The 13,662-nt window shown below is 39.2% G+C and overlaps 1 protein-coding gene across 1 annotated transcript in view; it reads left to right on the top strand.

Moving 5' to 3' along the window:
- PARPBP (PARP1 binding protein) overlaps positions 1–13,662 on the top strand; it is a 68,807-nt gene that overhangs the window by 8,600 nt on the left and 46,545 nt on the right. Inside the window, exon 4 of the mRNA XM_003783300.2 lies at positions 13,132–13,365. Within this exon, the coding sequence (XP_003783348.1) occupies positions 13,132–13,365 (234 nt within the window). The remainder of the gene's footprint in view (positions 1–13,131; positions 13,366–13,662) is intronic.

Here is a 13,662-nt window from a genome sequence, read left to right as displayed (position 1 = left end):
TTGATCCATTCGTGGATCGATGGGCACTTGGGCTTCTTCCATGAAGTAGCTGACATCTTGAGCTATTATTCCTCAATACCTGAGCTTATATCTCTCATATCTAATGCTACTCTCTTATGTAATCACAGTACAGTTGTTAAGTTCAGGAAATTTAACATTGATGATATTCTATTATTTAATATACTACGTATAGTCAGATTTCAACAGTTCTTTAATTATGTGCCTTATGATAATTTTTTCCAGTCCAAGATCACAAATTATGGTTAGTTGGTATCCCTTTAGTCTCCTTTAATATGGATCAGCCTTTTTGTATTTCATGACTGATATTTTCAGGAGCTGCTTATTTTGTAGAGTGTCCCTCAATGTGGGTTGTTTTATTGGTTCCTTTTGCATGGTAAGTATTTTTGACAGAAATAACATGTAGATGATGTTGCATCCTTTGAGTACATTGCATTGGAAGGAACAGGTTGTTCCATTATTGGGGATGTTGGCTTTCACTTGATTAAGGTCAGTTGATTTGCTTGCCAGATTTCGTCAATATAAAAGTAGCTTTATTCCTTTGTAATTAGTAAGTAATTTTCATGGAGATAACAGTATTTTGTGACTCTGCGACTATCCTGTTACCTCAGATCTTTGATGGCTGCAAGTTCTTGTCTCAATGTGTCAAAATCTTTGGTGATTTTGTCTTTGAATTCATTGAATTTTTGAGAGCACATTTAAAATGCTCCTTGAATTTCTAATTCCAACTTTACCTCCATTGTATTAATCTTATTTGCAATCCAAATTCTGAATTAGATTTCTGACATCTCAGCCATTTGTTTATGAATGGGATCTCCTGTTGTGTCCACCATGTCGTTTTTTGGGGGAGTTGATCTACTCTGGTTATTCAGGTTGCCAGAGTTTTTTTGGCTGATTCTGCCCCATGATTATTTTACACTGTTGGGCTAGATAAGCAGATAAGGTGAAGTTGGGTTGGGGGTTCCTGGAGGAGGGATTAACCAGCTCTTTAACCAACAGCTGGGACTGGTGTCTGTACCTTTTCCCCTAGAGCTTTGCAAAGGATTTGTACAGTGCTATGGCTTAAGACACTGGGTACCTGCTTGGTGTGGTGGGGCTATGTGGTTGTGTCTTGTTTTCAAGTGATCTCTGTCCAATCCTAGTGAATCAGTAACTCTAAGTTGAAGTCTCAGCTGTGGAGAAATACCAGAAACTAAGTCACCTTGTGCCCACACAGGCAACAACTGGAAAAGGAAAATCAAATCTTCCCACAACCACACACCCAGGGTACTGCTTTGGATAGTCTTTGGGTAATTGGCCCAGTTCAAGAGTTTCAAATCAGTTGTTCCAGTCAGCACCTAGTCTCAAGTGGGAGAATTTAAAAGGTCTTCAGCAACTAGATAGTAGGGGTCTGTTGGCAGCTTGAGTATGACTTGCTCCAGTGCTCCATGGAATCAGAAGGACCTACCCAACAAATGAATTAGTCTGGAAAGGTTGGGGCCCCCTTCCCCACCTTGCACCTCTGTCAATCGCAGTCACTGGTAACCCCACAGGGCTGTGACCCACTTCCCTTCAGTGAGCAGATGCTCCAGGGGTTTGTACCTGTCTGAGTCACAGGGAGATGTATTTCTCCTCAGCCAGGCTGCTGCACTCTGACACCAGCTGTTGAGGAGGTAAAGCCTGACAACCTCCGGTGCTTAATGGAAGCTAGGGTGTTCACTCAGTTCCAGCCCTGCCCCTGATTGATGTTGCTGGCACTTATAATCTTGCAGAATTTGGTTTCTGTCCTGACTGTATTCCCCTGCGGGCCAGATGCTGTTTGAGTTCACAGAAACTGTGACTCGGCTCTGCCCTGTGCTGTTCCTCAGAGTTGGTGTCTGTGTCTTCGCTGCACTGTGTGGTTGGGGTGGGTGCGGTTAGAGTTCACACTCAGCTCTCAGTTCCCGCCTTTCTCTGGGCTGGTGCTGTTTACCTGCCTGCTTTTGTATGATCCCCTAGGGGCTGGGTGTATCTTAGGCTCACTAAAGCAGCACTTCTGACTCAGCCCCACCCTGGGAGTATGCCGTATCTGTGCGGGTGTATTCTAGTCTCCATCTCTGCTGCACCCTGCCCAGGCAGGTACTGCCTCACTCATACCCTTTGTTCACAGGGCCTGCGTTTCCATCACAGATCTGTTCCACTAGTGGCTGCCTCCGGAGTAAAGGCCCGACTTTCTCTGGTTGCCAACAGAGGCGGGGAGTGTCTCTCCAACATATCCCCTAGGGGTGTGAGCCCTATTGTTCTCTTTGATGCTGCTAATGCTCTGTGCCACGGGGCACCGCTTCTTCCTCTCCTATATTGCTGCCTTAGTCCACTGTCCTTTCTTTACACCCATGCCACAGACTCAGCACAGACCTGCAACACCACACGCCTTGTCCACACCTCTCAAGAAAATGCTCAAGAATCTGAACTCTATGGGGCCAAGCTTCCAGACCTCGGGGGTGAGAGTGGAGGGGAGTGCTAGGGGTTCAGAGTTGCTGGTAGAGAATATATATAGTTTGATACCTGAAGAGAGAGTGCCATGGCACACTAGTTGGTCTTCTCTGGGAAGGAGTTCTGGTTTTTAGAGGGTCTCTCCCATAGGATAAAATAGGAGGAGATCTGAATGCTGCTTGCTTATTGTAGAAAGTATACTGTGAACTGTTCTCATGGCGGAGGGGCGCCTGTCCACTTGTCGATGGATTTTGTACTTACTGTTTGTTTCCTTGGGGTCACAGCGTGCCTCAGTAGGGTTGATGTGCGTTCTTTAACCTTCTCTCTTGGCTCAGCTCCAAACCATTAGCTTACTTGCTAAACTTCTGTCCTTTAACTCTCCTGGATGGGAGCCTCTGTGGAAAGCTGCCTCCAGTCGGCCATCTTGCCTCCATCCCCCTCAGGATCCATTGTTAATAAAACAAAGCAATAGTGTATAGTAGCTAAGAATAAATGTTCTAGAGTCAGTCTGCTTGAGTTCACAGCCCAGTATCTTTTCACTGAGTGACCTTAGACAAATCACTTAATTGAAAAAAATTTTTTTTATTTTACAAAAAAGAAGTTGTATTTATCATGTACAATATGTTTTAAAATATACATACATTGTCAAATCCATGTAATTAACGTGGATTACCTCATATACTTAGCATTTATAGGGTGAAAAATGCTTAAAGTCTATTCTATTAGCAATTTTCAAGGACCCAACACATTTTTCCTAACTTATAGTCACCCTGTTGTACAATATGTCTCCCCATCTCCCTTCTCTATCCCTATCCCCTAGCAACTACCATTCTATTCTCTACTACTATAAGTTCAACTTTTTTTACACTCACATGTAAATAAGATTACATGGTATTTGTATTTTAGTGCCTGCCTCACTTCACTTACCATAATATCTTCTAGGTTTGTCCATGTTGTTCTAAATGACAGGAGTTCCTTTTTTTTTAAGGATGAATCTTTTTCATTGTCATTTTCTTTATTCATCCACTGATGGACACTTAGGTTGAATCCATATCTTGGCTATTGTGAATAATACTACAGTGAACATGGAAATACAGATCTCTTCCACATACTGATTTCATTTCCTTTGGCTATATACCCAGTATTGAGATTGCTGGATCATAAGGTAGTTGTATTTTCTATGTTTGGGAAATCGCAATACTAATTTCCATAATGGCTCTGCTAATTTATGCTAATGCCAACAGTGTGTAAGGGTTCTTTTTTCTCTATCACTTCTTATCGTATCCTTTGTTTTCCTGATAATAGTCATTCAAAGAGGTGTGAGGTTATAACTCATTTTGGTTTTAGTTTCATTTTTCTGATGGTTAGTGATGTTGAACATTTTTTCATAAACACCTTTAGGTGATTGATACATCTTCTTTAGGGTTTTTTGGCTGGGCCTATGAATTATGTTGACCTTAGACAGATCAATAGGCGAAAACCATACAAATTTGTTTAATACAAGTTTTCTGTGGCACAGGAACCTTCATAGGGAAATGAAGACCCTAAGATAAGGTACATTTGAACACTTTTGTACTGAATTGGACTAAGACTAGTAGTAAAATGACAGTGTGACAATGCAAATGGTGTAGAGCTGGAGTAATTAGTTAGATGGAGGAGTGTCTGGGAAGATCAGGGTTAATTACCAAGGTTTGTTTGTCACGCATTTCACTACATCTCAACTTCCCATCCTTGATAATAAGTGTGTTACTTTCCGTATTCTATAGTGAAGACGTTTTTCACATGGGAATTTTATCTCTTGCTTTTAAGAATCAGAAGGAAGTTCACGGTGATCTTGTACCTGCTATTTTTTAAATATTTTTAAAACAAATGTTCAGTATGCCACAGTGGTATATTAAAGGTGACGCTCATGTTTATAACTTCTTTAATATCTTTCAGTGTGCTCCATTGTCACTGTATACTTTCCCTTACATTGTTCTATCAGGCTGGTGCAAAAGTAATTGCAGTTTTTGCATTGATGAAATTTGTTGTTTGCCAGTGGAATACATTCTATTTTTTTTTTTTTTTTTTTTTTTTGCAGTTTTTGGCCGGGGCTGGGTTTGAACCCACCACCTCCAGTAAATGGGGCCGGCACCCTACTTCTTGAGCCACAGGCACCTCACATGGAATACATTCTTAATAATGTGGTTATATTATATATCATTTTAATGTGCATTGCTTGCTTTGTTTATTTATTTTTTTTGCTAATGACTCATTGCTTGCTATTTATTTTGTATTTATTTTGGACTACGGAAATGATGTTAGACATAAAGCAAATTTTCTTATTCATGTTCAAAATGGGTCGTAAAGTAGTGGAGAAAACTCACAACATTAACAACACATTTGACCCATGAACTGCTAACAAACATATGGTGCAGTGGTGATTCAAGAAGTTTTGCAAAGGAGATGAGAGCCTTGAAGATGAGGAGTGTGGTGGCCTGCCATCAGAAGTTGAGAGCAATGTTCGAGGGTTATCCTCTGACAAATACATGAAAAGTTGCCAAAGAACTCAATGTCAACTATTCTATGGTCATTTGGCATTTGAAGCAAATTAGAGAGATGAAAAAGCTTCGTAAGTGAAAGCCTCATGAGCTGACTAAAAATCAGAACACTTGTTATTTTCCAATATTGTTATCTTCTATGCAATAAGGAATCATATCTTGATCTTTCATCAAGACCAAGGTGTCATGAAAAGTAGATTTTCTGTGACAACCAGCAACAACCAGAAACAACCAGAACCGAGAACCTCCAAAGCACTTCCTAAAGGTGAACTGGCACCAAAAAAAGATCATGGTCACTGTTTTCTATTCTGAATCCTGGCAAAACCATTACATCTGAGAAGTATACTCAGCAAATGGATGAGATGCACTTAAAACTGCAACACTTGCAGCTGGCATTGGTCAACAGAAAGGGCCTAATTCATCTCCATGATAGTGCCCAACCACATGCTGCAGAACCAAGGCTTCAAAAGTAAAATGAATTAGACTACGAAGTTTTGCCTCATCTGCCACATTCACCTGACCTCTTGTCAGCCAACTACCACTTCTTCAAGTATCTTGACAACTTTTTGCAGGGAAAATGCTTCCACAACCAGCAGGATGCAGAAAGTGCTTTCTAAGAGTTTGTTGAATCCTGAAGCACGGGGAGTTTTACACTATAGGAATAAACAAATTTATTTCTTGATGGCAACAATGTGTTGATTGTAGTGGTGCCTATTTTGATTAATAAAGATGTATTTGAGGCTAGTTATAATAATTTAAAATTCATCTTCCAAAACCACAATTGGAAGCCATGGCATCACAGATCACAGCAACCTCCAGCTCTTAGGCTTAAGCCATTCTCTTGCCTCAGCCTCCCAAGCAGTTGGGACTAAAGGCACCTGCCATAATGCTCAACAACGCTTTTTGTTGTTGTTGTTGTTGTTGCAGTTGTTTTGGCCTGGGCCAGGTTGGAACCCACCCAACCTGGTGTATGTGGCTGGCGCCGTGACCACTGTACTATGGGCACCAAGCCCACATCAGTTTTTAAAATAGAGCATATGGTTTGCTTCCTCAGTTACCTTCCCATTCATATTTTTAGTCTCAATAGTATGAAGCTGGATACTCACAGTTCATTTTAGAGTAATCTGTATCTAAATTTGCCAATTTTATTGTTTGAGTATTTTTATTTTAATTTGGTCTTCTTTAGTAATCCAAAGAAATAGCATTACAGTAAGTGATCTGAGGATATTGAATAAACAAAATAGACTAGGCTAGCCAAAGGTTAAGCCTTGGTGACCATATAATGAAAAATAATGAAAGAGTGTGAAACTGAGGCAATTATAAAGAATAAATATTGTATTTTTATTGAAGGCTGCTATTATGGAATCAGACGATGTTTCAAATTATGTCCTTTTATTTGTTTATGAATACTTAAATACATATATCTTATCAGAAAGCTAAGTGAAGTCTCTAAAAACTTTTTAACTCTCATTCTAAAAAGTTTGATATATTTAAATATTCAATCTAAGTCTGTTTTTCTTTAGGGCTTGTGTCTGTAGCTATCACTCAGTGCCTCCTACTTGCTAATTTTCTACTTGCTAATTCACTGAATTCACTGCGAAAGCTCAGATTCTGGGTGGGAAAGAAGAGGAGAGGTGAGTTGCAACTGAGCTTTTTACAGTTTGTATATGTGTGTACATGTGTGTTATGATGATTGTGGGCTCCAGTTCAGTTTTGCTTCAACATTGCGCATACACAGTTAGCTCAGGCATTCTCAGCTATGCTCAGAGTTCTGAAGGACTCATCAATGTGTACAAAACATGCACATATGATAGCAGATGTATTATAAGTAGCGTACAAGGTATAAAAAAGTGAAGTTGGTTGTATGAGGTTGGACAGTTAAGTTTGGGAACTCATCCTAGAAAAAAATGCTACATACCTTATTGCTTATCACTATGGTCACTTTTGAAGTACTCCCCTTGGGCAGCTATGCACTGACACCAGCACCTTGTCCACCCTTCAGAGCAATTTTGGGACTTTTTTTCTGGAATGGCCATCAGAGGTGTGCTCTGTGTGCTCCTCTGTGAGTTCCATTCACTCTGATTTTTCAGACTTCTGGAGTTCTTGCAAGGATTCCTTCTTATCTGGAGCAGCTGTCACTTCTTTTTTGTGGATTAGATGGGGCTTTCCCTTCCCACTTCACTCTTAAGGGTATATGTGTAGCATATAGAGGGTAAGGACACTTGGCTTTGCTTGTTGGTATTTTGACAGGGGTCTAGGTTTTGAATAGATACCTTGGTAATAGATATCCTTAGTGTGGTGATTTTCTGAATTGCTAGTTGAAGCGGTGGTAATCTATGTGGGTGGGTGGGTGGATTCCCTGTCTCTTGTTGACAAGGGAAGATGGCCATCTTTGAAATCCTTTCTCTTTCTGTAGCCCTTATTCCCCACCACAGCAGATGTGGGTGGAGAAGTGAAGATGGGTGTAGATGGGTTGGAAGAGCCTGCATTTAGGCTCCATAAAGGTGGTCACAAGAGTTGTCTGAAGGTCAAGGATTAGCTCCCAGGCCACTGAGAAAAGCCACCAGGGAAGATGTGAGGTTGCCTCAGCAAGCCAGATAGTCTTTTTTTTGGGAAGGGGCCATCTAGGATTCACAGTCTGGCAGATGGGAGTGGGTTTCATTCTTACTCTTCCCTTGCCTTGTGTATCTCCTTTCAGGATTTGGGTGCAAGCAATTGCCCAGACTAGCTGAGCTCACTAGCAATAGTGCCATGGGCCAGGAGCTTCCCTTCCCAGGATTCCACCCTGGACTGACAGTGTGAGTTTCCTATTGGTGTGGGTGCTTTAAAAGTGCATTAGGGCTGTGACTCACCGTGTACTCTTCTTTTAACTCTACCCACATGCCCCCCCCCCAAGATTAGTTCACAAATCTCCTTTCTGTGCCCTTGAGTAGGGAATTCAGCCTGTTGGCCAGTCTTCTTGTCCTCCGTTTTAATCCCTGACCTTACCAGGATCACACTGGTTCTGAGTTGCCTGTGGAGTGCTCAGCAGGCTTTATGTCCCTTTGCTTGGGGGATGCAACCAGGTGAGTAGCACCAGGGAGGGCTGGTGGGCAGCCAGCTTACAGACAGAGCTTGGTGTGTTGAGGCCTTTAAGAGGAAAGACATGGTAGGTGCACCAATGGAGGGGAAACAGCCGCTCCTCAGAGTCCTAGCTCACACATTCCTTGGGGCACCTGTGCTGACAGGTGAGAACTGGCGCTATTGCAGCAGTGGCTGGGGAGGGGAAGGATGAGAGGAGTCCTGGTGGGGGAGGTCTGGCACTCTTGTTCCCTTTGTCTCTCTTGTTGGAAGGCAGCCTGGCTAAGAATGTTCACTCTCTCAAGAGCACACAGTTCCTCTGGGACTGGCCCCCCTGTGGCCACTGCAGTCTGGATAGGAATTCGGGAATGTTTGTGTGGGAACCAGTGATAAGAAAACTGAAGGGCTGAATCTGCCTGAGGAGGAAGGCACACATGCTGGGGGCTGCCCATTTCCTGACTCCAGTCTGTGGTGAGAGGATGGGAACCCAAGGAGGCTGGCAGCCTGGTGCCTTAGTTTCAGTAAGCTCCCAGTTCATTGGTGGCAGCAGCTTTGGAGCTCCTGAGGGTGGAGAAGCTCTCCAGTCCTCTGCCAGAGGTGTGAGGGAAACAGAAACAACCTCTTTCTACTGTTTCTGCGGGGCTCCAGATTACTTGGAGGTTGATGTCTGCTGAAATCTTGTTTCTTCTTGTTCTGTTCTGTAACTTTTTCCCATAAAATTTCCCGTAGGTTCTTACACTTTTTGCTCAGAATTACACCCAAGTCATATATTTTTTTTTAAAGATGACCATGAAGTCAAGGATCATGCCTCACCCCTCTAGTAAAACTTCTAAATACCTAGTAGAGTTGTTAGTTTGTCTGTTGTTGAATGTATTAATGATTAAGATATAAATTTTATAATTTCATGGAAAACAGTCACAGTAACTGTAGCTGACTGTTAGATTTGAAAATGACCAGTGACCTAACAATAAGAAGAAACAGATCTTAAAACTGTATTACATTTATTACCACCCATCTCCCCAAAATAATTATTTTATTTTGAATAGTGGAAGAGGAAGAAAATTAACATTTTAAATTATCTACTATCAGGTATTATTTAATTTGTATAATCTCATTTTATAACCAAAGAAACTGACTCAGAAGGCTATCAATAGTTTACCCAAAATCACACAACCAACTAGTGCTCTTAGCTAGACCTTACTTTTCTCTAAAGATAACAAATTACTCAGTTAATTAAAAGTATAAAGTTTATTTAAAATTTTGATTGTAAAAATAATTTTGCTATACCATACAGAGTACAAGTGCTTTAAAAAATATACTTGCTTTTTCTCATTTTATTCTTGTGAAATACAATCCTTCTTATGTTCATCAGAGAATTAAAGCATTGAACATTTTGAACTTCCTTCATATATTAGCCAGCTGGCATGTTATCCTAGCAAAACATTTTCTGATTTGACCACAGACTCTCTCAATCAGTTGTTACTGGTTCGAATAATAGAATATGCTGTCATGGTGGGCACCTGATCATGAAAACTGATATCTGGAGTGCATTTTCATTTGGATTTAAAATGTTTTTACAATCCCAGTATAAACAGTGTTAATCTAGTCAAAACCTTTTCTTACAAGATCAAGAGCTTGCATAGTTTTACTTTAACTAGTTATAGTCAACAAGGGGTGAGAATAAATTGTACAACAAAAATCTTAATTTATTTTAAACATGGAGGATGTTATGCTAAAAACAGTTTTAGGAGTTTTTAAGATAAAACAATTTAGTTTTGAAACTTAAATAACTGGATTTATTTAATTTAAATACCATTTGGAAATTTTCTGGTGTGTAACCTTGGTGGGATTGGGAAGTAAAGTATACAGTTTTTGGTGCAGTGTTGGGAAATTGCAACCCTGTCTTATATTAGGTAATGATCCAAGGTTTGAGAGTTCCTGATTTTCTCCTGCTTGTTCATTAAAGTAGTTTCATAAATTATAATTAATTTTTATATTCATGATATAATAGCCCCCTACTTTAAAGACAATGAGGAAAATTTTCTTAGTTATGTGTATATAAATTAGTAAAGAACTTTTTGGAGACAGAGCTGGGGTTGTGTGCCATGGTGTCATAGGTCATAGCTTAACAGCAACTTCAAACTCTTAGGATCAAGAGATCCTCTTGCCTTAGCCTCCCAAGTAGCTGGGAATATAGGTGCTTACCATGATGCCCAGCTAGTTTTTCTATGTTTAGTAGAGATGGGATCTCGCTGAGGCTGCTCTTGAGCTCCTGAGCTCAGGGTATCTACCTGTCTTGGCCTCCCAGAGTGTTAGGATTACAGATGTTAGCCAGTGCACCTGGCCAAAAGCTATTTTTTTAAGGCAATTTGTACACCTTCTCTTAAATTTGAATAGTAGCTAGTCAAAGAGGCTATTTATTATAAAAAAAAAAAAAAGATACAGATTTAAAGGTATTAAATATGGAGGGTGCCAAAAAATGTACACACATTTTTAAAAAGGAAGAAACTGTATTAAAAATATAATACTCAAGTCACATTTGACTTCTGCAATTACAAGAGGCTTTTGGTGTGACTTGTATTCATCTTTTGTTTTTGTATATACTTTTATAATTTTAATACAGTTTTCTCCTTTTTTAAAATGTCTATAAAATTTTTGGCACCCTCTGTATATAGAAAATAGTATATTATTTGAATGTGTTTGACTATTCTTTGTTGTTGTAATTTATTTTTAGTGAACTATAGCCCTATTTACTCCCTCATTTAAAATTTTTTTTTAATTAAAAATATGTTTTTAGAGACAGGGACTTGCTCTGTCTCTCAGGCTTTGACTTCATTTTAACTGTGAACTCAATTAGGTCTAATTAAAATTGAATTTGTATTTTTTATCTCAGTTGTTAGGCAGGAGTATAGTAGCCCACTGCAGTCTCAAATTCCTGGGCTCAAATCATCCACTTGTCTCAGCCAAACAGTATAGGGCTATAGATAGGCACCACTGCACTTGGGTATTTTTTAAAAAATAGAATGTATCCTAGAGAATGTTCTGTGTGGACTTGAAAAGAATGTGTATTCTGCTGCTGCTACATATATCATACTGTATATATCTGTTAGGTTCATTCAGCATAAAATATAGCTCAATTCCAAAAAAATAAATTGTTATGGAAGCTGAAGGGTGAGGGAAGAGCTTTGCAAAGATGGGAATGTACATCAGCACTATGCCACCAATATATAAATAAGAATAAAGACATGCAGTAGTGTCAGAAAAAAAAATTTTTTTTTGTAGAGCTGGGTCTTGCTATGTTTCTTAGGCTAGCTTTAAATTCCTGCCTTGGCCACCCAAAGTGCTGGAATTGCAGATGTGAGCCACTGCACCTGGCCCATATTTCAATGCAATTAATGGACAAATCTTGCTATTAGCAGAAATTATTAATATATTAAAGAAACCTAACTGTTAAAGGTAGTAACATATGACATCTCACAAAATCATATATGAATACTCAAAAACATTCATTATTCATGCTGCATTTGAATGAAGTAGTTAGAATTTGTTTTTTCTGAGACAGTTTCACTGTGTTGCCCTTGGTAGAGTGCTGTGGCATCACAGCTCATAGCAACTTCAAATTCTTGGGCTTAAGTGATTCTCTAGCCTCAGCCTCCCAAGTAGCTGGGATTACAGTCACTCACCCCATGCCCAGCTATTTTTTTTGTTGTAGTTGTCATCGTTTGGAAGGCCTGGGCCAGGTTTGAACCTGCCAGCCCCTGTGTATGTGGCTGCTGCCCTAACCACTGATCTACAGGCGCCTAGCCAGTAGTTAGAATTTTTTACTGAATTAGGGCTGATATTTTTCTGAAGGTGGTATTATTAATATCTGGAATATTAGTGAAGGAGCAGAATATAGTCAATAAAAAATAAACCTTCAACATGTCTACTCAGAGTTTATCATGTGGATGTTGAATGAGAGTCTTTAAAGAAAACTCTATAGTTAAATAAAATATTGACATTCAAACATGTTGGTAACATTAGTGGGTCTGGAACAACTGTATGTCACTGTAGCCAGACTATAGTTTGTTTTATTTCTTCTGATAGAGAGACAGTCAAAAAAGAAGGAAAAGGAATGTTTTTACCTCATTAGTACATCTGACAAGTTATAGAAAGAAACTTGTTTATGGCTTTTTAGCACTTGTTATAGTTTCTTGTGTCCATGAGCAGCAAAGAATCAAAATTCTCCAGCCTAAGGTTTTAGTACTAATATTTTGCTTTTTCTATGACTAATGAAATGAAACACAATTTAATCTCTGACCATATTTTAAGACAAATACTTGCAACATTATATTATGTGGGAATTCACTATGGTATTGACTATATTTTATTTTTAATTTATTTTTAATTTAATTTTTTTTTTTAGAGACAGAGTCTCACTTTATCATCCTCAGTAGAGTGCTGTGGCATCACAGCTCATAGCAACCTCCAACTCCTGGGCTTAAGCTATTCTCTTGCCTCAGCTTCCTGAGTAGCTGGGACTACAGGCATCCACCACAACACCTAGCTGTTTTTTGCTGCAGTTTGGCTGGGGCCGGGTTCGAACTCGCTACCATCAGTATATGGGGCCAGTGCCCTACCCACTGAACCATAGGCACTGTCCTGACTATATTTTAAATAAGAGGTTAAAAATAGATTAGCTAAAAGGAACTAATATTAACAAAATCAAAGGATTTTCCAATCAATAGTATTTAAGTACAACTGACTGCCCACCCATTCCTCCACTTTGGGTAGATAAAATGTAATGAAGTTCAGGAAATAAGACACGTATTGACCAATTTTGTCATGTGCAAACTTGCCTTAGCTGTTCATATTTTATAAAATCATCAAAACCTTTTTCTTGTATATTTAATTTTGAAGATTATTTCATTGTTCAAAAGTTGGATGTTACTTCAAAGCCAAAAGAGTTCAGTGTAGACTACTATGACAAAATGTAATTTGTATCTTTTATCTCAGTTTTAAGTTATTGAATATTTTGGCAACCAACTTTATCTTTTTTTTTTTTTTTAATCATCCTTTTCAGCACAGAGGAGAATTCACAGTCTCTCTCAGCGATGTCATATTGACCTGGAAATACTTAGTACATGAGAAATTGAATTTACCAGTTGAAAATATGGAAGTGCTTCACCATTATGAGAACGTTAAGAAGACCTATGATAATTTCTTGAAGAAGAGTAACATGCTGGATCTGATTGATGTTTATCAAAGATGTAGGATTTTAACTTCTAATTGTGAAAATAATAACGTTATATCTCCTGTAAGTATTTTAAAAATGATTCATCTAGATTTATTTTGATTTTAAAAACTTTAGTATCCCCAGCTTGATCTCTGATACTTTTTTTTTTTATTCTAGGAAAATTTTCACTGAGGAAAAAATAGACAGGAAAATACATCCCTAGATTGGTTTCTTTTTTTTTTGAGACAGAGCCTCAAGTTATCCCCCTGGGTAGAGTGCGTGGATCACAGCTCACAGCAACCTCCAACTCCTAGGCTCAAGCGAGTCTCCTGCCTCAGCCTCCCAAGTAGCTGGGACCACAGGCGCCTGCCACAATGC

Source organism: Otolemur garnettii, unplaced genomic scaffold (assembly GCF_000181295.1).
Source record: "Otolemur garnettii isolate 467f Iridium unplaced genomic scaffold, OtoGar3 scaffold00007, whole genome shotgun sequence".
Classification (NCBI taxonomy): Eukaryota; Metazoa; Chordata; class Mammalia; order Primates; family Galagidae; genus Otolemur; species Otolemur garnettii.
The sequence above is the reverse complement of the archived record's forward strand: the minus strand, read 5'-3'. Positions and strand labels throughout refer to the sequence as shown.